This window comes from Zonotrichia albicollis, chromosome 25, assembly GCF_047830755.1.
Source record: "Zonotrichia albicollis isolate bZonAlb1 chromosome 25, bZonAlb1.hap1, whole genome shotgun sequence".
Taxonomy (NCBI): Eukaryota; Metazoa; Chordata; class Aves; order Passeriformes; family Passerellidae; genus Zonotrichia; species Zonotrichia albicollis.
Window position 1 is genome coordinate 5,297,346 of NC_133843.1, and position 23,162 is coordinate 5,320,507.

Below are 23,162 nucleotides of genomic sequence, written 5' to 3' on the forward strand. Positions count from 1 at the left end.
GCAACAGAACGGCCATTGGTGTCGGACGGAAGTGACGTGTGCTGCCTCACCGGAAGTGTCGCCCCGGCAACCGGGGACGCGCTGAGGGTTCAGGGCCGGCATGGCGGGGCCGCCGCGCTGCGAACTGTGCGGGGCCCGAGGGGCGCCGCTGCGCTGCCCCGGCTGCCGCCTCACCTACTACTGGTGAGACTGCCCGGGGGACAGGGACAGGGCAGGAAGAGTCAGGGATTGGCTCTAGGGAGAGCCTGGAAAGGTTGGGATGAGGATTCAGGATGAGGTCCAGCAAGGAGGAGGCAGGGATTGGCTCCAGGGTGAGGCTGAGGCACAGGCAGCAAGGTTGGGGTGAAGATTCAGGATGAGGCCCAGGAAGAAAGAGGCAGGGATTCCTCCAGGGAGAGCCCGAGGCACAGGCAGAACGCTTGGGATGAGGATTGGCATTCAGGATGATGCAGAGACAGAGCCAGGACAGGACGAGAGGCACAAAAAGCTCAGGACACAAAGCACAGGGCATGGGAAGAAGCTCCAGGGTGAGGCATCAGCTTTAAGGAATTTAGAGATTTTAGAGGAGCTGAGGTTTTTAGTTAGAGATAAGCTTTATTGGAGTTAATCAAAATAAATGGGTAGGCCTTGATGAAGTTCAGAGTTAGTGGTTAACAAATAATTAATTGCTTGTCAACGTAATGTTTGGTTGGCTGGGTTTATAATGATTCTTCATTATAGAAGCTGATAAATAGCTTTTAGGAACAATTGTTTTTAGGAACATAAGACAATTGTGGCCTCCTCTGCTCTGAAACCAATTGAAGACAGGAATGGGAGTTCTACCAAGGGCTCATTTGTCATATTTGCATTGAAAAGGTAGAAAGGTCAGAAGGAGGATGACTTCATTTACTTCCTCATTTTGGGACCCCTCCCCATGAAAGGGACCACTGACCCATTTCAAGGAACAAATTAAGCATGCATAATTAGCTTTTGAACTAATTACCTAACGAAGTGAGGAATGGGATGTACCAAAGTTATGAATATGCATTTGTATTTTGGGTATTCAGTATTTGTACAGATAAAAGAACTTTGTAATCACCTGTAAATGAATACTTGTATGGATAAAAAGAGCTGTGGGGATGGGGCAGGAGGGAGCTGTGAAATTGAGAAATTTGGAAATATAATTATTGGGATTTTAGCACAGAGAGCTGTGGGGATGGGGCAGGAGGGAGCTGTGAAATTGAGAAATTTGGGATTATTGGGATTTTGGCACAGGGAACTGTGGGGATGGGGCAGGAGGGAGCTGTGAAATGCAGAAATTTAGGAATATTATTGGGATTTTAGCACAGGGAACTGTGGGGATGGGGCAGGAGGGAGCTGTGAAATGCAGAAATTTGGGATTTTAGCACAAGGAACTGTGGGGATGGGGCAGGAGGGAGCTGTGAAATGCAGAAATTTGGGAATATCATGTTTTGGGTACCCTGCAGGCAGCCCAGGGGCTCTGAGTGGAGAAATCCTGAAAGACAGCAGGGAATAATCTCCCTTTACATAAAATCCCAGCAAATACCAGTGTCTTTCTCCCCTCCTTTTGCCAGTGATGTCTCCCACCAGAAAACTGACTGGAACAGCGTCCACAGCAAAATCTGCCACCTGCTCAGCCCGGTGCTCAAGCCCCAGCGCTGTTTCCCTTCTGCAAAGGACAGGAAAGAAGGCAAGGAGGAGCTGCTGAGGAAGCAGGTGGGTGCAGGAGGAGCCAGCACAGCTCCAGAGTGCTCCCAGGGATGGAATCCCAGCTCCTCTCCATGCTGGGACACACCATGGAATTTTCATGGGCTCACCTGGAATTTTCAGCCACCCTGGAGTGTCCAAAGCAGCCTTGGGCTGTCACTGCCCGATGCCTTTAAAACAGAAAAGGAGTTTCTTGCCTAAAACCAAGCAAGACTTTTGCCTTCACAGGATCTTTTAGAATTCCTCCCTCTGGATGAGGATGGCACCTCTTTGGTTGATTTGGGTTGCAGAGGTTTGGGGGTTGTTTTTGTAAACAAAACCTCAAAAATTAGGGGATTTGAAGCATCCTCTCTGTCAATCCCTGTGGCATTCACATTCTCTGAAGTAATCCCTTCTCCCAGGATTTTTCTCCTGGGAAGCTGAGAAGGCTCAGAGAAAAATGAAAACAATTCTTATCTCATTTGCTTCTCCTGTGTTTTGCTGCTTTGGAATGAGTTTGGAGATTGTTTACCCACAGGTGATTGTTCCATTGGATTCTGCTGGGAGTTGTTTTCACTCTTTGGTCAATCAGGGCCAAGCTGTGTTGGGACTCTGGAAAGAATCACGAGTTTTCATTATTATCTTTTTAGCACTCTGTAAGTATCCTATTTGAATTCTTTAGTATAGCTAGTATATCATAATATAGTATATAATATAATGTAATATAATGTAATATAATGTAATATAATGTAATACAATATAATATAATACAATATAATACAATATGCCTTCTGAGAACATGGAGTCAGATCCATCATTCCTCCCTGCCACAAAGGAGGAATCCCTGCAAACACAACAATTCCTGAGCCTCCAGCCTTTTCCACAGTGTTTATTTCATGTCCTGATCTTCCTGGGGCAGCAGCAATCCTGGATTTCCCACCTTGCCATGGGGTTGTTCCATCACCCCCTATTCTGAGATCCAGCTGAGATTTCTTCTTGCAGGCTGTTTGATGGGAGAGTATCCCCTTTTCTAGAGTAAAGAAGCCAAATCCCCTCCCTTTGTTTTCCTAGCCAGCTTGGAACACCCTTTCCCACTAAATGCAGCCTTTTTTCTCCACCAGGCCTCAGGGAGATGCAGATGTGCAGCTCCTTTCCAGCCCCAGGGGTTTTCATCTCCTTCTGTTTGTGTTTATGGAGTGCAGGAGCTGCTGTTCCACACTGTTGCTAAAATAGCCCACCCAGGAGCATCTGCTCCTGAAAATCCTCCCTGTGGAAATAAATTTTCCCTCTATAAGAACTCCCAGACACAGAATATTAAGACAGCACAGAGTGGGTTTGGAACAATCCAATTGTGCCACTGAGGAGAACATCCCTAATATTTTGAATTTTTACATGAATTATTATTTCATGAATTTTTTAACATGAATTATTATTTCACGAATTTTTTAACATTAATTATTATTTCACAAATTTTACATGAATTATTATTTCACGAATTTTAAATGAATTATTATTTCATTAATTTTCCATGAATTATTATTTCACGAATTTTTGCATGAATTATTATTTCACAACTTTTACATGAATTATTATTTCATGAATTTTTACATTAACTATTTTACAAATTTTACATGAATTATTATTTCATGAATTTTACATGAATTATGATTTCACAAATTTTTCATGAATTATTATTTCATGAATTTTTTTACTTGAATCATTATTTCATGAATTTTACATGAATTATTATTTCATGAATTTTTTTACTTAACTTATTATTTCATGAATTTTACATGAATTATTATTTCATTAATTTTTTACATGAATTATTATTTCTAAGGTGTTTTTGGCCCAGCTCTGGGGACCAGCTCATTGCTGTCACCTTTCCTGGGAGCTTCCAGAAAGGTGAAGTCCAAAGGCAAAAGTCCTGTTTGGTGAGAGCTTGTGACAGGCTTCAGGCATCAGATTCCTTTTGGTTTTACAGGAACTGGGCAATGACATCATGGGCTGGTTTGCAAACTCCTGTCTGGCTGAAAATTCCAGGTGAGACTGTTGAGCAAAGTCCACAGAAGGTGTGTCAGGCCAGCGTGTCCCAAAGGGAAAATGCAAAACTTCCTTAACCCCAGGTTCTGTTGAAGTTTGTTCTTTATAAAACCTGCAAGGAAGGTTAAAATGGGTGTCATGGGGGTGTGGCAGGATCCTGCATCCAGCAGTGCTTGAAGCTGTTCCAAGAAACTCCCCTGCTATTGAACACTGGTGTTGACACTGATTACATCACTGACTTTATTGCAACTAAAATTATCCCCATACATTCCAGCAGGCCACGTGGCTGCCAGCTGAGGGAAGTGCTCCTTCATTAGCTGGAAGTTAATCTGCTGGTTTAATTAGGTGAAGGGAAAGACAGCAGGAAGGCTGGTGGAGAGAAAGTCGCTCTTGATTGGGGTTCGCACTGGCTGAGCAAACAGCGGTGTGGGGCTGGGAATGGGCAAGGCAGGGAGAGAAGACTCTGGGGGTTATTTTGAAGTGGAGATATTTATAAGCTCCTTAACAACCCTTAACATCATCTGTTCTTTGACCTTTGTCTGCAGCCTATTTAAATGAAGTCGATTTTGAGACTGGTCTGTGCTGGAACACTTTGCTTTCCTTCTCTCTAAAGGGAGGAGGCAGAGAGTGGAAATCCCTCAGGGAGAAGTTCCTTTGTGTCCAGCAGGAATTGGAGACAGTGGAAATCCCTCAGTTATCTGCAAAAGGGAAAAGTTCCTTTGTGTCCAGCAGGATTTGGAGACAGTGGAAATCCCTCAGTTATCTGCAAAAGGGAAAAGTTCCTTTGTGTCCAGCAGGATTTGGAGCAGCCAAGTTGGGCCTGGGCTGGCTCAGAGGTGTTGGGGAGGTTGTTTAGTGCATCACATTCCTATTCCAGATCCAACAAAAGTGCTTAAAAACTTTTTCCCTGTGAGGGTGGGGAGGCCCGGGAATGGTTGCACAGAGAATTTTTGGCTTCCCCTGGATCCCTGGAAGTGTCCCAGGCCAGGCTGGATGGGATTGGAGCACCCTGGGTTAATGGAAAATGTCCCTGCCATTGCAAGATGAGCCTTAGGCTTCCTTCAACCCAAACCAGTCTGGAATTTTATGCAAAAAAGTCCTTTGGAGTCAAAGGAGAAGCTCTGCAGACTCATGATAACCAGAGAAAAAAACCTTCTGCCCAAAGCCTGCCTTGGTTTTGCTGCTTTTTGAACATTTCTGCTGCACTTCACCCACTCCTGCCCCGTGTTTGTTTAGCAAACACAGAGCTGCAGCCTCAGTCAGGACCCAGGGAAAGCTGGGCACATCCAAATGCCCTGTGGTCCAAGGAGCAGGGAGCCAGGAGCTTTTATGAGTTTCATTCCTTGTCTGTGCTCCAAAGCTTTGTTGATAGAAATCTGCTTCTGTCAACATAGCCAGGGGGGTGCCTGCAGACAGCACCTCCAAACCAGCAGAGCTCCAGGTTTCTGTTTGGAGATGAGCCTCACCTGCCTGTGTGATGTCAGCTCCCCACAGCTCCTGGGCATGGGAAAAGATCCAGCCCTGCTCTCCTCCAGCTCACTGGAGCCTTCCCTCTCCCTGAAATCCTCATTTCTTCAGGCACACCATAGATTTTGGTGACATTTCTCCATCCACACCGTAGATTTTGGTGCCTGGGAGTGAATAAAGGGTGTGGCACTGAGCCCTGAGTGTGTTCCCAACCCTCTGCTCCCACTTGGAGCAGAGCTGGGGTCCTCAGCCCCCTCAAACCCCAAAAACTGTGTGGGGGCATCTTCAGAGAAACCTCAAATTGCAACACCCATGGAGAGAGCCCAGGTGGGGGGAAACCAGGGCAGGGCCAAAGGGAACCATCCCCCCAGGGCTCTTCAGGGCCAAAGGGAGCCTTGCTCCAAGGCTTGGAGCTGTGGGTGGAAATATTCACTGCTCCAGGGCTCCTCCTGCTCCTCCTCCTCCTCCTGGAAGCTGTGCCAGGGTCCAACCCCCTGCTTTGTCCTCGCTGCAGATGTTTCAGGCCATGGGAAGCAGCAAAGATAGCATTGACAAGGAGTAAAAAAAGAAAGATCCCAATCTCCAGCACCTCCCAGATGCCAATCTGGGCCGTGCCCACGCACTGGGGTTTGCGCTGCTTGCACCAGACTGGCACAGACAGAAAAAGCAGCCTGAGAAATAACCAGCTTTTCCTGCTGCTGCTGCCCCAAGCTTGTGCTGGCTTTCTCCTGGGCACCACCTGCTCCCTGGACACACTCAGAATCCCAAACTGGTTTGGCATGGGAGAGCCAAAGTCCATTTCATTCCACCCCTTGCCAAGGGCAGGGACACCTTCCACCATCCCAGGTTGCTCCAAGCCATGTCCTTGGACACTTCCAGGGGTGCCTGAACATCTCTGGAAAACCTCTCTTTGCCCTTTCCATGTTCTGGTAGCTCAGGAATGGGTGCTGTGATTTCTGGCTCTTGGCTCTCCTCACTGCAGCAGGGGCTGTTGCTCTGGGCTGTGCTCTTTGGTGATCTCATTTATCCCAATGGTGTCTCTTAACCTCAGCCAGGATCTCCAGGAAACTCTACCAGGCTATCCTGGAGTTGCTCCTTCACCCATGGCACAAATCTTCCTCTCTCCAAGCAGTTCAAGCTCAGCAGAATGGCCAAGCCTGGCCTCCAGGAGCTCTGAGATTGGTGTCTGTGCCCAGCTCAGCCCCAGCTGGAGGCAGAGGCTGATAAAGGGGTGAACTGGTGTTTCCTCAGGGTCTCATTGAGAAAACCAGGCTAGAACCAGCAGTTCTGTGCTCTCCAGCAGCACCACTGCTGCTGCACCACTGCTGGGAAAAGCTGATGGAGAAGTGTCAGTAGTGGCTGGATGGGCTCTGAGCAGCCTGGTCTAGTGGAATTGTCCCTTCCCATGATAGGGAGTGGAAAAGATGAGCTTTAGGGCCTCTCCCAACCCAAACCTTTCTGGAATTCTGTCATCCTGCAAGAATCTTGGGGCTTTTTCCTTGGCATTCCTGTACGGGCACAGAATGCACAGCTCCTGGCGGGGAGCAGGAATTGGGATGGAGATCTGTTTGTGGAGCTGGGGATTGCATCAGCTGCTGCTAACCTTGGGGAGGAAAATGGTGTGGAGTGGTAGGAGCAGCAAAAGGCAGGGAGCAGCTAGGTATGGATAATACAGGATAAATTTTGGATTCTGACAAACCCAAACACTGCAGGAGCTGGGGATGGATTTGCTGAGTGTAACACATTCTGATTCTGACCAGTTTTCAAACTCTGCACACCAAATCCCAGCCCAGGAGCAGCCAGGAGAGGGTGGGATGAAGCTGCAGTTCCCTGTGAGGAGCTCTCTCCTCACTCCCATGGATATATGGATAAGTACAGGATAAATTTTGGACTCTGACAAACCCAAACACTGCAGGAGCTGCTGCACCACCAGCCCCGGCTGGGGATGGATTTGCTGAGTGTAATACATTCTGATTTTCACCAGTTTTCACACTCTGCACACCAAATCCCAGTCCAGGAGCAGCCAGGAAGAACAATATATTCTGATTCTGACCAGTTTTCAAAATCTGCACACCAAATCCCAGTGCAGGAGCAGCCAGGAGAGGGTGGGATGAAGCTGCAGTTCCCTGTGAGGAGCTCTCTCCTTGTTCCCTGGCCCTGTCTCCAGTAGCTGGAGCTGTGCCATGTATATATGGATAATAGAGGATAAGTTTTGGATTCTGACAAACCCAAACACTGCAACATCCCCAGCTGGGGATGGATTTGCTGAGTGTAATACATTTTGATTTTCACCAGTTTTCACACTCTGCACACCAAATCCCAGTGCAGGAGCAGCCAGGAAGAACAATATATTCTGATTTTGACCAGTTTTCAGACTCTGCACACCAAATCCCAGTGCAGGAGAGCCAGGAGAGGGTGGGATGAAGCTGCAGTTCCCTGTGAGGAGCTCTCTCCTTACTCCCATGGATATATGGATAATACAGGATAAGTTTTGGATTCTGACAAACCCAAACACTGCAGCATCCCCAGCTGGGGATGGATTTGCTGAGTGTAATACATTTTGATTTTCACCAGTTTTCACACTCTGCACACCAAATCCCAGTGCAGGAGCAGCCAGGAAGAACAATATATTCTGATTTTGACCAGTTTTCAGACTCTGCCCACCAAATCCCAGCCCAGGAGCAGCCAGGAGAGGGTGGGATGAAGCTGCAGTTCCCTGTGAGGAGCTCTCTCCAGCAGCTGGAGCTGTGCCAGGCTGGCAGCACGGGGCTTGGCTGGCTCTGAGTCACACCAGAGCCCCTGGCTCTAATCTCCTTTCTGGTCTTGTGATGATCATTTTCTGTGCTTCACAGCTTTTATTGCTGCAGCCTTATGAGACCTTGTCAGGAGGCGTAAAGGATTCTTCATCCAGGAAGACACCACATGACCAAAGCTGTTCCTGCTCAGAGCAGGAATGGAGCCAGACTCTAATACCTTCTAATATGACAGCTTTAATGTCTGTCTATTAATTACAGCCACAAACTACATTACAATTGCTGCTTTTTAATTTGAAAACCCAATTTTGAAAAGAGCCTGTGCATCTGTAACCACTATTTGAGGGTGTTTGCAGGGGTCCCAGCACGAGGGAAGAGATGAGAATCTTGACTCCATGTTTCAGAAGGCTGATTTATTATTTTAAGATATATATTAGATTAAAAGAAAATGGTATATTAAAGCTCTGCTAAAAGAATAGAAGAAAAGATTTCATCAGAAGGCTTAGAAAGGAATGATGATAAAATCTTGTGCAGCCATGACACAGGTGGCTGTCATTGGTCATCAAGTAAAACCAATTTCAAATGCTGGGTAAACAGTTCTCCAAATCACATTCCAAAGCATCAAAATATGGAGAAGCTGAAGCTTCTCAGCTTCTCAGGAGAAAAGATGCTGGCAAAAGGATTTTTCATAAAATATGTCTGTGACACACCTGGTCTAGTGACAAGTGTCCCATGGCAGGGGATGTGATGAGATCTCCTCATTTATTTAATTTAAGGTCTCTCCAACCCAAACCATTGTGGGGTTCTGTTGGGAAGGATGAAAGTTTGACAAGAAAGTCTCACAGATATGTGTGCTTAGCAGAAAGATTTTTCAATGTAGAGCCTGAAGAAGGAATAGAGATGGAAGCAAGTTTTGATATAGAAGAAAAGAATTGCTGAGCCAGTCTCACTGGATGACCACGGAGGCAAAGGGTGTGTTAGTTAGAAGGGGTTTTTATGACTTAGAGCAAAGGATAAACCCACCTCAAACAAGGAGATGTTTTTACCAAGCAGAAAGATAGCACAGGCAAACAAGTCAGCAAAGTTGCAAGTAGAAAAAGTTCTCAGAATTTTCCACAGCAAGAAAACTGAAAAACAACTTCTGGCTTAAACTGTAATGTACTAACTTTAGTGATTGGAGAACAGTAACATGAATATGGTAATTACAGTAGTTATGATGGGTTATAGATAACAGTTAAGGTATAGATTGGTTCTGCTGTATTGAGATGCTCAACAAAGAAAAGTATATAATGCATTGTAACCAAAACCAAAGGGTCTCCAGGCCTGCCTGCAGCTCTAGCTGTAGGCACAGCTCTGTCACCCACAACCCTGGAGTGCTGTAACCTCTTGGATACAATAAACTGCATTTTGGAGAGCTGCTGGGAGTCCCAAGCTCTCATTTGGGCTCTTACAGTGGCGCCCAACGTGGGGTGCCAATAGTAAGAGAGATTAATAAGAACTTGAATGAGGAATGTGGATCTCCAGGCCTGCCTGCCTGCAGCTGGAGCTGACAGCCGTGGGCACAGCTCTGTCACCCACAACCCTGGGCTGCTGTAACTGCATTTTGGAGAGCTGCTGGGAGTCCCACATCCCTCACTGAGGCTCTTACAGTGGTGCCCATCGTGGGGCACCATTAGTAAGAGCCTCAATGAGGAATGCAGGACTCCAGGCCTGCCTGCAGCTGGAGCTGACACAGGCTCTGTCATCCATGACCCTGGACTGTGTAACTCTTGGGTACAATAAACTGCATTTTGGAGAGCCCCTGGAGTCCCACATCTCTCATTTAGGTTCTTATAGTGGTGCCCAACGTGGGGCACCATTAGTAAGAGCCTGAATGAGGGATGTGGGTCTCCAGGCCTGGCTGCAGCTGGAGCTGACAGCTGTAGGCACAGACTGTGTCACCCAGAACCCTGGACTGCTGTAACTGCATTTTGGAGAGCTACCTGGAGTCCCACATCCCTCATTTCGGCTGTTCCAGGGTTCTATGATTTCTTTCTCCCCGTTTTTCCCCTCAGGAGTCCCTGATTGCCGTGGCTATGGGCACAGCCCCTGGAGTCCCTCACCCCTCATTTCAGCTCCTACAGGTTTCTGTGATTTCTTTCTCCCTGTTTTTCCCCTCAGGAGTCCCTGATTGTGGTGGCACTGAACACAGCCCCTGGAGTCCCACACCCCTCATTTTGGCTCTTACAGGATTCTATGATTTTTTTCTCCCCGTTTTTCCCCTCAGGAGTCCCTGATTGCCGTGGCTATGGGCACAGCCCCTGGAGTCCCTCACCCCTCATTTCAGCTCCTACAGGTTTCTGTGATTTCTTTCTCCCCGTTTTTCCCCTCAGGAGTCCCTGGTTGCCGTGGCCATGAGCAGGGCACAGTGCTTTGTGTGGGCAGGGCAGCCCCTCGATGCCATCCCTGCGGCCCTGCAGGCCCTGCGCTCCAGCTGCCGCCTGCTGGGCCCGGCCTCCCTGCGCCTCCTGCCCATCTATCTGCTCCTGGCCGAGGCCTGCACGGGTGAGCATTGTGAGCATTGTCAACACGGGAATGCTGGCAAGGGCAAGGCATCCCGGCTCGGGTTTCTGCTTTCCTTTTGCCATTTATCTGGGCAGGAGCACTTGAGGGCCCTGCTGTGCCTCAAGGGCATTGCAGAGACGTGAGCTGTCACACACACACACACCCCCCTCACACCCCTTTTCTGCACTCAGCACTCAGGGGATCAATGAAATCAAATGAAATGTTTTCTCCCTCTCCACCAATTCCCACAGGAGAAGCTGTATGAAATTCTATTATTTACCTCCACGGCCTCAGATGACTCCCCAAAGCGTTAAATTCCACAGGGTGCTTAGTTGTGCTCTTATCTCAGCAAACATTTCAGAGGCCATTGCACCCAAAGAACTCCTGGTTCATTCTCAAATCTTGCTCTGCCTGAGCAGGACTTTTTCTCATTGTTTGCTTTGGAAAACGTGGCAAATAAGGGCATGGGAGCCGCTCTGCCTGTAAATCACTGCCATTCCAGGAGCTCACACAATGCTCTGCTGGCACGGCAGGGCTGACTCAGGGCTGTGGTGAGAGCAGGGAGAAAAAACCCAGTGAGTAATTCCAGTGTGATAGAGTGAGAGACAGCAGTGCCTGCCTGCAGTGAACCTGTTCAGGCCACGTGTTCCAGAGGGATTGTGTGCAACGTGTCCTCTGCCATGGAGCCAGGCTGGGAGACCTAGAGGAGGCTCCAGGGAAACCTCAGAGCCCCTTTTAGTGCCTAAAGGGGCTCCAAGAGAGCTGGAGAGGGACTGGGGACAAGGTTCTGGAGTGCCAGGACAAGAGGGCAGACATTGGGATGGGATATTGGGAAGAAATCCTTCCCTGTGAGAGTGCAGAGGCTGTGGCACAGTTTCTCCAGAGAAGCTGTGGCTATCCCTGGAAGTGTCCAAGACCCAGTTGGATGGGGCTTGGAGCAGCCTGGGATAGAGGAAGGTGTCCCTGCCCATGGCAGGGGTGGTACTAGAATGACCCTGAAGGTCCCCTTCAATCCAAATCAGTCTGGAATTCTGTGGTTTCTGGCTCCTTTTGGAGCTCTCTACACATTCACCTCTCTGTAAATGAGTTACCAGGGTAACTCAGAAGCACTTGGGAAAGAAGTGGAGAATCCCCAAAATGCATCTCCATATCAAGCTAGCCCAGGCCAGCCAGTAGCATTCTCCAGATTAAAAAATGCTCCTTTACCTCCCTGATTTCCCTGATTATCCCTCCTTGTCATTCCAGGTGCTGGCCGTCCCCGACAGGCAGCCAAATACCTCTCCCAGGCCCAGTGGATTGTTCTCCAAAGCCCAAACTGCAGTGCTGCTCTCCAGTCCAAGCTACACCAAGGGCTGGGGCTTTTCTCTATTGCTGAAGGAAACGTGGACCAGGCTCTGTATCACCTGGCCAATGATGTAAGTCCCTTGGAACACAGGAGCAAGCATTATTCCATTTTAATTCCTTCTCTGCTCCCAGATCAATGTGGAAATGGCAACAGGCAGATTTGGGATCTTGAGAGGGTTTACAGACACCTACACTGGATAGGTCTGAGCTGAAGATGTGTTTTGCCAGTTTGCTGTGAAGTGACAGAGAATCATGGAATCACCAGGGCTGGAAAAGCCCTCCATGATCATCAAGTTCTGATCATTTCCCAGCAGTGCCAGCTCCACCACAAACCCATGTCTCATTTTTTGAGCACCTCCAGGGATGGTGATTCCACCACTGTCCTGTTCAGCCTGTTCTAATCCTTGGACACCCTTCCCATGAAGGATTTTTCCCAATATCCAATCTAAATCTCCCCTGGCTCATTCTGATCCCGTTCCCTCTGCTCCTGTCCCTGTTCCCTGGGAGCAGATCCTGACCCCTGGGCTGTCCCCTCCTGTCAGAGCTGTGCAGAGCCACAAGGGCCCCCTGAGCCTCCTCTGCTCCAGGCTCAGCCCCCTCAGACACTCCTCACATGCTCCTCACATTCCTTGTCTCTATGGCTTCTCCCTATAAATTTCTCCATCAGCTTCATTTCAGTGCAGAGATGCCCAGACATTCCTGCCCCACGCTGATGGAGCTGCCTTTATCCCACAGATAATTTAAATTTGGGCTGTTATTTCCCTCAATACTTTCCCAGATCTCTCACCCATTATTTAATTAATGCTTTATTTCCTATTTCAGTATCTGCTTCAATGACATTTTCTCAAATTCCACCAAAACTGTTTGGAATTGGCCATTGCCACCTGTGTTCCTGTGGATGCTTTGCCTGTCATTTGATCCTCCAAAGCCAGATGAACTTCTCCACCTCCTATTTCTGTCCCATGTGGACTAAATTTATCCAGTGATCCAGTGCTGAGTGATGTATCCCCACTCCTGTGGAATTTGATAGTGGCTTTGTGTGGGTGTAAATGATGACATAAAGGGAGAAGAGTCAGAGCCTTTCTATTATAACACACAGCCATGTCTCTGCTTGGTCTAAAAACCCTTTGGGCATTTGAGAATCCCACAAAGAAATCTCCTCAAAGTCTTTGGAGACATCCAAAATCCTCCTCCCCTCCTTTTTCTTTTGTTTCTTTTTTTAATTCCCTAAATGTAGTGCCTGCAAGGGCACCAGGTAAGAAGTTTTTAGCTCTCAGCAAGTTCAGGACCTGCCTGGACCTTGGCTGCGTGTCTGGGATCTGCTGAGAGTCACACAGCAGCTCAGAATAGCTGGAATGCTGCTCTGCCTTCTCTGGGGGAGAGCAGGATTGCCTGGGGGCTGGGAGAGGTGGGACAGATGGACAGGGACAGGGGGACAGGTGGGAAACCTGCCCTGGACTTCAGAGAATGAACCAAGAGGTGCCTCTGCCCCAGCCAAGAGGTGTTTAAGGTGTTGCATTCCCATGGATCAAGCCCAAAATACAGATTTTTAAACTCTGTGAACTGGGTGTATTCCTATGGATAACCCCCAAAATGCAATTTTTTAGTACCTTGTTCCCATGGATAACCACAAAATACAGACCTTGACATAATCCCAAAATGCAGCTTTTTAGTATGTCCCTATGGATAAACTCTGTGAACTGGGTATATTCCTGTGGATCCTATGGATAACCCCAAAATGCAATTCTTTAGTATCTCATTCCCATGGATAACCACAAAATATAAAGATTTTATACTTTATTCCTTTACAAAACCCCCAAAATACAGCTTAATACCTCATTTCTATGAATTACCCCCAAAATACAGTTTGTTAGTGCCTCATTCCCATGGATAACCACAAAATATAAAGGTTTTATAACCTTATTCCTTTACATAACCCCAAAATACAGATTTTTAGTAGGTTCCTATGGATAAACTCTGTGAACTGGGTGTATTCCTATGGATAACCCCCAAAATAAATTCTTTAGTACCTCATTCCCATGGATAACCACAAAATATAAAGGTTTTATAACCTTATTCCTTTACAAAACCCCAAAATACAGCTTTTTGTAGGTTCCTATGGATAAACTCTGTGAACTGGGTGTATTCTTATGGATAACCCCCAAAATGCAATTCTTTAGTACCTCGTTCCCATGGATAACCACAAAATATAAAGATTTTATACCTTATACCTTGACATAACCCCAAAATGCAGCTTTTTAGTATGTGCCTATGGATAAACTCTGTGAACTGGGTATATTCCTGTGGATCCTATGGATAACCCCAAAATGCAATTCTTTAGTACCTCATTCCCATGGATAACTACAAAATATAAAGATTTTATACTTTATTCCTTTACAAAACCCCCAAAATACAGCTTAATACCTCATTTCTATGAATTACCCCCAAAATACAGTTTGTTAGTGCCTCATTCCCATGGATAACCACAAAATATAGAGGTTTTATACCTTATTCCTTTACATAACCCCAAAATACAGATTTTTAGTATGTGCCTATGGATAAACTCTGTGAACTGGGTGTATTCTTATGGATAACCCCCAAAATGCAATTTTTTAGTACCTCATTCCCATGGACAACCACAAAATATAAAGATTTTATACTTTATTCCTTTACAAAACCCCCAAAATACAGCTTAATACCTCATTTCTATGAATTACCCCCAAAATTCAGCTTGTTAGTGCCTCATTCCTATTGATAACCCCCAAATAAAGATTTTAGCACTTCATTCCTTTACAAAAACCCCCAAAAACCAGCTTTTAAGTACCTCATTTTCCAATCACCGTCAGGCATAATTTACACATTAAAACCCCCCAGCATTTGCAATATTAATCCACAATTAAAAACTCCCCAGGTTTGACATGAACATGAACCTTCTGGGGCTTATTTTTTTATTTAATATTAATTTCAGGTTTACCTGGCAACTGCTGAGTTTGGACTAAATTCTGTTGAGGTCTCTGGAGGATATTTCCACATGGCAAATATTTTCTTCCACCAGAATGAAATGGATGCAGCAGACTCACTCTATACTGAGGTTGGTAGAACCAAAAATCATCCTCTGGGTTTTTATCAGCTTTTTTTGATGCTCTTTCCAAAGTTTTTTCCATTTCCTTTCAATGGGATAATGACCATATCAAGTGTCAGTGTTGCCTTTTAGGATCAGTCCCAGAAACGAAATAATTATCTGAGTTAATAAAAAATAAATAATATATAAATAATAATAAAATATAAATAATATCGTTATAAATTAATAGAATAGAATAGAATAGAATAGAATAGAATAGAATAATATTTACAATATTAATAATATAATTATAAAATAATGTGAATAATATAATACTAAAAATATAAAACATAATATAAATATAAAATATAAGTATAAAAATAAAGTGTAAATAATATAATTATATCAATAGTAATATTAATAATATAAATATAAATAGCATTATAAATATAAATAATATATTAATAATATTTAAATAATACATGAATAACAAATGAATAATTATCTGAGTTAAAACCATGAGATATTATTCCTATAATCAGTTCAAAATTCTTAATTATTATTCTTAATTATTCCTGTAATCAGTTCAAAATTCTTCAGTTTGGGCAGCCAAACCTTGTTAAAAAATGGCTTTGCTACCAAATTTCCTGTAAAATTCCTGTAAATTCCACACTGATAAAAGATTTTCGGAATGAAAATGAGCCTTTCAGAATGGATTGATCAAGCAAGGAAAGTAATAATTATCTAATTGATTTAATAACTGAAAAAAATGAACTTTTATTTGTTTAAGTCAATTTTTGTGGTGATAAGGTGCCGGGAGCTGCAAATTCCTGTCCTAAATTTCAACTCCACGAGCTTTTGGTGAAGATTTTGTTTAGATTTGTTGAAGTTGGGTGAAAATCAGCTGGAGAAGGGAGGGATCCTGTGATGGTGTTCACAGGGGTTCTGGATGAGGGTGGAGATGAGGATCTGACTCCATGTTTCAGAAGGCTGATTTATTATTTTATTATATATATTATATTAAAACTATACTGAAAGAATAGAAGTAAGGATTTCAGCAGAAGGATAGCTAAGGATAGAATAAGAAAGAATGAATAACAAAGGTTTGTGGCTCGGACAGAGAGAGAGCCAGCTCTGCTTTGATTGGCCATTAATTACAAACAACCCCATGAGACCAATCCCAGATGCACCTGTTGCATTCCACAGCAGCAGATAATTATTGATTACATTTTGTTCCTGAGCCCTCTCAGCTTCTCAGGAGGACAAATCCCAAGGAAAGGGTTTTCCATGGATGTGTGTGGCAGGATCCCAGCTGGGCGATCCCGCAGGGCACGGGCCATGCCAGGGGCATTGTTTGGAGAACAAGGGGATGCCAGGGATGCACGGGGGTGCAATAATTGCCGTGTTTGCTGCCAGGTGAGCCGCCTGTGGCACGCCTGGCTGCTGAGCTCCCTGCACGGGCACCAGCGAGCGCTGCAGGCGCAGGCAGAGGCGTCGCCCTTCAACGAGGAGGAGGAAGGCACCGAGGAAGGCACCAGTAAGAGCTGCTGTTGCTCCTAAACCTTTGGGAACTGGGAGTTAGATTCCCTGCACCCTACAGATCATGGTGTTTCCAGAGGCTGGATTGAATGGCAGTGCCAATTCTTGAGGAATAAGGGTGTTCTATTGAATCCCAGCTTTGCCTTCTCTGTTTCATGGCAAAATTGGATTCATGGACTCGTGGAATCATCACTTTATAATCATCAAGTCCAGCCATTCCTCCAGCACTGTCCTGTTCCCCACTAACCCACATCCCAAATGCTACATCCATGTGCATGTGCCCACCCTCAGACGACGCTGATATTTGCAATAGAAATGCTTTGCTGTCCAGAAGAGCCCCTTGGGCAGTTTTGGGTCTGTTCCTTGCCCAAACGCAGCCTCAGAGCCGTTTCTGTCCCTGCAGCCGAGGCGCAGCGCGAGAGGGGAGCGCGGATGCTGAGGGCGCTGCTGGAGCTGCGGGAGCGGGGACCCCTGCAGCACCTGGCGGAAACCACCCAAATCCTGCACTCCCTGGCCATCATCCACTACCTGGGCCACGATTGTGCCAAGGTAGGCTGGGTCTGAAAGGGTTCAGGAGAATTGGCCAGCTGCTCTGGGGTCATCCTGGTCCTTTTGTTCCTTGGTGCCTCTCCTGAGCCCACAGCGCCTCAAGAGCTCAAGGCAAGGGCTGGGGTGGGATATTGGGATAAATCCTTCCCTGTGAGGGTGGGCAGCCCTGGCACAGGGTGCCCACAGCAGCTGTGGCTGCCCCTGGATCGCTGGAAGTCTCCAAGGCTGGGTTGGATGGGGCTTGCAGATGTCCCTGTCATGGGGTCTGAGATCAGTTTTAAAGTCCTTTACTAGCCAAACTATTCCATGACTCTGTGACCTGCACTCTATAAAGGCTGACAGTCCTGGGGATGTGTTCTGGTCTCTGCCAGGCCACTGGATCCTGCAGTTATCCACATTTTCTGGGTTCTTCCTTTATCTGGACTATCTTGGCAGTGTAGCTGCCTGTAGATCTGAGCTCAAGGTTACACAGAGCAAGATCTGGGGCTCACAGACCTGTCCTTGAGCCAGACTCTTCTGAGTTCAAGGTTCAGTCTCTTGGGGTCTGTAATTCCAGTTTGGAATCTGCATTCCTGTGTCTTTATGGCTTAAAAATTCAGTAATTTCTGTGCTTTACCAAGAATTGATTTTGAGGAAATACTGAGCAGACACCATCTGTAAATCAGGCCCTTGTGTTTGGGATCAGAGCTCAAAACCCTGAATTTCTTCAGCCTGGGTATTGAGGAGTGAAAATACAGATGTTGAAAAATACTGTATTGAAATATTGATGATCTCTTCATTGTATTATAGAAGCCACAACTTGGCTTTATATAATACAATGAAACTTGTGTTTGGAACACACAAACAAATTTGAATTTATTTGAAAAATAAAAAAGACAAAGCTTTATAATTGTGAGAGTTTCTAACCCCTAGAAAAGCTACCAAGGGAAATTATTTTGTTCCTTATCAAAAGAAATGAAGGATTTAGTTCAGAGTCAATACAGGTGATTTTTTTTCCCTGAAATGGCTTTGGGATTGTTCAGAGGAGCTGTGTTAGACAGGAGGTGATGCCCAGCACGGGGGGCTGGGGTCAGTAATCTTCTGTCTGCACCACTGGATCCTAAATATGGGCTCTGCTGGCAGCTTTAGGCTCTCCTGTAAAGCTGCTTGTGCAGGTCACCTCGGAAAGAGAGCCTGGATCTGCTCCAGGCTGAGCCTCAGCAGGTATTTAACTCTCCCATGAGAAAATCCAGGTTCCTGACCATGCCTGGGCGTTTCTGTGTCCCATTCCAGGCCCAGGAGCTGGGGATGAAAGCCTTCGACCTGGCCAAGCAGCTGCCCCAGCAAGACTCTCTAGAAACCATTGGTCACCTGCTGGAGCTGATTAATGCCCAGCTTTCCCAGACCACATGAAAACTGGCTCTGCCAGACCCAGTTTGTTTGGCCAGCTTCTCTCTGATCCACGTTCCTGGACACCACCTTGGTCCTCCCTGCTGCTGCCTCTTTCCAGCTGCATCTGTGGCTGTCCCAACCTGTTTGGAAAATAAACATTTTGGTCTGAGTTATTCTTCATGTGCTGCTCCACTTGTGTAACCTCTCAGGGAGTAACAGCAGCAGGGTGAGAAACAAAAGCACCACGAGCACACTGAATAAATCATTTATTGGCCAGGTTGGGAGTGAGCAAACAGCCTCTCACAGCCTCATGGTGGCTGTCCAGGAGCCAAGACCTGCTCAGGTTTGTTTCTGACTGGATTCCTGCCTTTGCTGGCCAGTTTGGTGAGGGAGAGCCCATGGAGGGATAGGAGAGGGACTCAGGGAAGGGCTGGGGTGGTGGAGCTGGTTGGGTTTCACAAAGTGTTGCATCTCCCTGCAGAGCCCCTCCATCTCCAAACCAATGTCCAGAGAAAATCCCAGCCTGGCTTGGAAAACCAGCCTGGTTTGAAGTTTATCCCACTTCACCCTTCCACCATGGCAGGTGCTCAGAATTTTCTCTTTCTGCAGAGCTTCTCATAGCTCTGGGCACTGAGAAACTCATTTATTCCACTTCCAGGAATAATGGGAAGAACTTCCATCCAGGAGGGACCACGGGAGGCATGAGGGACTCTAAGCAGCCTTGAGGGAAGGAATGAAAAGGCTCCAAGTGGGGATTCTGAGCCGAAGGAGATGCAGTTCCCTCCTGGCATCCCCTTGGATGTGCCACCAGCCCCATTCCCAGCTGGCTCCTGCCCCAGGGCACAGAGTGACCCTGCTGGGGGAGGGACAGGGACACCAGAGCAGGGCCAGGAGGCTGCAGAGGCCGTGGGGTGTGTGGGGAGCTCGGGGCAGTGCCGTGGCCGTGACCCCTCCCGGCTGGGAAAGGGGAGAAGGGAATGTGGGGCTGAGCTCCCATTAAGGCTCATTTACTGCAGGAGGATTTATGAGGGTGTTTAATTGCCTCGCCGGGTTGGGCTGGAGTCAAGTGAGCTTTGTAAACGCTTCATCAAGCTGGGGCCTGAGCAATTAGCAGGGATTGCTGCTGCTGGGGAAGGGAAAACCGCGGGTTCAGCCACGTTCCATTGCAGGGGGTGGGAGAAGGCTGCTCAGGGCGCAGCGCTGAGAAGGGCCAGGAGAGCTCCCAACACTCCTGGGGGAGATGCTTTGCTCCTTCCACCCCATCAGGTGTGGAATAATCCCACGGGAGGTGCTGGAAAGGCCTGGAATGATCATCTCCGAGGGGCTGGAATGGTCGCTGCCGTGGGGTGGGGGATGCTGGGGAGCTGTGCCTGCTGGCACAGTGCCCCAGGGCACAAGGATTTGGGTCAGCAGGGATTTGGAGCTTGGTGGTGGCTGTAATCCTTCCAGGGCCGTGGGGCTGCTCTGAGCGTTCAACAAAACAAAGCCAGCCTGGAAATGAAGGTTGTGCAGGGCTGAGCATCTCCTGGAGCCAGGGATGAGCAGCAGCGTGAGGAGAGGAGCCCTGGGCACAGAAAGAACATTCTGGGGAGCTCTTAAAGACACTACAAGAGCAATTCCTACAATAGTCATGCCCTGCAGGCTGTTGTTTATTTTGTTCAATAAATAGAAAAAAGCCTGAAGTGACCAAGATCAGCAGTTCTTTGCCTGGAAGTGTTCAGGCTTGCAGACCTATCCTTGAGCCAGACTCTTCTGAGTTCAAGGTTCAGTCTATAGGAGTCTGTAATTCCAGTTTGGAATCTGCATTCCTGTGCATTTATGGCTTAAAAATTCAGTTATTTCTGTGCTTTACCAGGAATTAATTTTGAGGAAATGCTGAGCAGATAGCATCTGGAAATCAGGCCCTTGTGTTTGGGATCAGAGCTCAAAATCCTGAGTTTCTTCAGCCTGGGTTTTGAGGGTTGTGCAGGGCTGAGCATCTCCTGGAGCCAGGGATGAAACAGCAGCGTGAGGAGAGAGCCCTGGGCACAGAAAGAACATTCTGGGGAGCTCTTAAAGACACTACAAGAGCAATTCCTACAACAGCCATGCCCTGCAGGGCAAAGAGCAGCTTCAATAAATACAAAAAAAATCCTGAAGTGACCAAGATCAGCATTTCTTTGCCTGAAAGTGTTCAGGCTTGCAGCTCTTGGCACCTTCTCAGCTGGAGGGGAAAAAAACCAAATGCACAGAGCAGCAGCAACCTCCTCCCTCCCTCCCTCCCTCTCCCTTGCCTTGCTCAGGTGCTCGTGGCATGGCCGGGGCTCCGTGCTGGGCACGGGGAGCAGGTTTGGGATCCAGGGCCAGGACAGCTCCAGCCAGGAGCCCCCGTGATCCCAGCCCAGCCCATTCAGAGCTGGTTGTGCACCCAGAGCAGGGATTTTGCAAGCAGGTGAGTGGGAAAGCTTTGCAGGGACACGCTCTGCCAGACACCCCCCAGCCCTGCCAGGGCAGGGAGAGTTTGGCTGCGAGAAATAAAAGGCACAGGACACCAGGGCTGGGTGGCTGCTCACATTCTCCTTTATTGTTCACACCACACACCTTCCCCTTGGCACTTCACTGCAGGGATTTGCTTAAAAAACCACACACACACCCCCACAGCTTGGTGAGGCTGTGCCACAACCAGCTGAGAACAGGCATTTTTTAAAGAGATTTATTTTATTCCACCCCCCTCCCCTTTTATTTTCTTTCACGTGTGGTCAAGTGTCATCACTTCCAAACCAAACAAATACGTTTTAAAAAAGATACTATTAAAAAAAACAACAAAAAAAACAACACAAACAAAAAAAAAAAAACAACCCTCCCTGTGGCTTTGGGAATGTGCCAGGAGCTCCCACACCAACTGCACTCAGGGAAATGCTTTTTTTTTTTGTGTGTGTTTTCAGTTTTGTTTGAAAAGGACAGTATTTCTCATGTGTATTTTCTTTTAATATACTACAGCCTGAAATTCAGTGCAATAGATACAACTACAGTGCAGAACTATACAAAAAGTCATCCTAACCATGTACAAGCTTTTTTTTTTTCTTAGTTGCTATAGAAACTATAACCTTTTTCTGTACCTTTTTGTATGCAATTATACAGTGTGAATATACTCCAAGAATATTTACAGTACTTGGCTTGTCAAATCAGAAACGCTATAACTTAAATGTCTACTATTAACAACCATTGAACAAAAATATATATAATATAAATATCTTCCAGTCTATACACAGAGCAGGAAACAGCTGTATCCATGCAGTGCTGGATTTTGGTGAGTCCTGGGATGGGGGTGGTGATGGAGGGGGATGCTGTCGTGTGCGGCTGCCGCTGGCGCTTCACTGTCGGGCAAATATTGCCAAGATTAATCCCAAAAATTCAACAAGAACATATCTCCCCCCCCACCTTTCTCCCATTTTTTTTTTTTTTTCCCCTCCCAGTTGGAATTTTCAGGCGAAAGGAGAGGAGCCTGTGACAATGGATTGACCTTTCCAACCGATCCATCCGGGACGGCTCCGTCCTCCGCGCTGCCCCGGGCGGGAGGTCCCCGTCCACGAACCCACCGCAGGGCTTGAAATCAAGGAGACTTTTAAAAAAAATGACTCATTTCCTTGGTAGGTTTGTTTTTTTAAAAAAATATTAGATTTAGTCAATTTATGTGATTTTTGTTTTTTTTTTTTTTTTCTATGATTAGAATGTTAAAAAATAAGCTTCCAGCTTTTTTTAAAAACTTCCTCTACGTGATTTTCCGTTAAATAACTATTATCGCGTCGTCAATAAAAAAACAGGGAATTGCTTCTCCTGTGCTGCCTGGCTGGGTTGTTTTAAAACACCTATTGGCTTTGAAATCTTGGACGCGAAACCAACTAAAAAAATTAAATAAAATTCGTTCCTAGCAGAAAAAAAAAACAAAAAAACAACCAAAATAATAAAATAAAATAGCTCAGTCTGTCCCCAGTAAAGCACTGGGGGAGGCTGGAGAGGGGGCATCAGAGCCAGATCCCCCCCCCACACTCCACTCCCTCCTGCCTGGGGTCTGTACAAAGTGTTTTAAAACGTCCCCCCGGGTCGGGGGGCGGCGGCAGAGCCGGGTCCGGGTTACACCTGCGAGTCGGCGCCCAGGCTGTGGAACTCGTCCGGGGTTTTGTCGCTCTGGCCGCCCCCGCTCTGCCGGAAGCCCGAGGCGATCTCGTCGAAGGTCCGGCCTTTGGTCTCCGGCACCTTGAAGTAGGTGAAGATGAAGAAGAGCACGAGCAGCACCGTGAAGATGATGAAGACGTAGGAGCCACAGAGTTGCTGGATTGAAGGGAAAAGGGGAGGTGAGCACGTGGATGGAGTTGTGGAATGGTGGAGTTGTTGAGGTTGGAGAAGCACACCAGGACTGAGTCTGACCACAGACCCACGCCCTGCAGTGCCACATCCACGTGGTTTTGAGCACTTCTAGGGATGGTGATTTCACCACCTCCCTGAGCAGCCTTTCCATGAAGAAATTTTCTCAATATCCAATCTAAACCTCCCCTGACACAGCTTGGGGTGGGTCCTCTCATCCTGTCCCTGTTCCCTGGGAGCAGAGCCTGACTCCCCCAGCTGTCCCCTCCTGTCAGAGCTGTGCAGAGCCAGAGGTCCCCCCTGAGCTTCCTCTGCTCCAGGCTGAGCCCTCCCAGCAGCTCCTGGTGCCTCCAGACCTTCCCCAGCTCCATTCCCATCTCTGGCCATGCTTGAAGGACCAGCTGGTACCACCTGCCCACACCTTGCCATGGCCTTCCAAAACCCAGGTCCTCCTTTCAAGG

The 23,162-nt window shown here is 47.0% G+C and overlaps 2 protein-coding genes across 3 annotated transcripts in view; one reads left to right on the forward strand and one right to left on the reverse strand.

The window, feature by feature from the left end:
• ZMYND12 (zinc finger MYND-type containing 12) lies at positions 1-21,994 on the forward strand. The gene is made up of 8 exons (XM_074558831.1): positions 1-183; positions 1,575-1,716; positions 10,322-10,493; positions 11,739-11,908; positions 14,806-14,928; positions 16,315-16,435; positions 16,841-16,986; positions 18,259-21,994. Exons 1-8 carry the CDS (start codon positions 101-103, stop codon positions 18,376-18,378), a joined length of 1,077 nt encoding a protein of 358 aa, XP_074414932.1. The 5' UTR covers positions 1-100; the 3' UTR covers positions 18,379-21,994.
• SLC2A1 (solute carrier family 2 member 1) overlaps positions 21,208-23,162 on the reverse strand; it is a 16,845-nt gene continuing 14,890 nt past the window's right edge. Inside the window, exons 10-11 of one of the 2 annotated variants that reach the window (XM_074558830.1) lie at positions 22,477-22,668; positions 21,208-21,713 (exon numbers count right to left, since the gene is read on the reverse strand). In XM_074558830.1, coding sequence (XP_074414931.1) covers positions 21,711-21,713; positions 22,477-22,668 — 195 coding nt within the window. In that variant the 3' untranslated portion in view covers positions 21,208-21,710. Of the gene's footprint in view, positions 22,669-23,162 lie in introns of both variants that reach the window. The other variant, XM_074558829.1, reaches the window with a different exon arrangement.

Coding starts and splice junctions, on each gene's coding strand:
- ZMYND12 (XM_074558831.1), top strand. CDS start 101: ATGGCGGGGCCGCCGCGCTGCGAACTGTGCGGGGCCCGAGGGGCGCCG. Junction 184..1,574: donor TGCCGCCTCACCTACTACTG/GTGAGACTGCCC, acceptor TCCTTTTGCCAG/TGATGTCTCCCACCAGAAAA. Junction 16,436..16,840: donor AGGCACCGAGGAAGGCACCA/GTAAGAGCTGCT, acceptor CTGTCCCTGCAG/CCGAGGCGCAGCGCGAGAGG.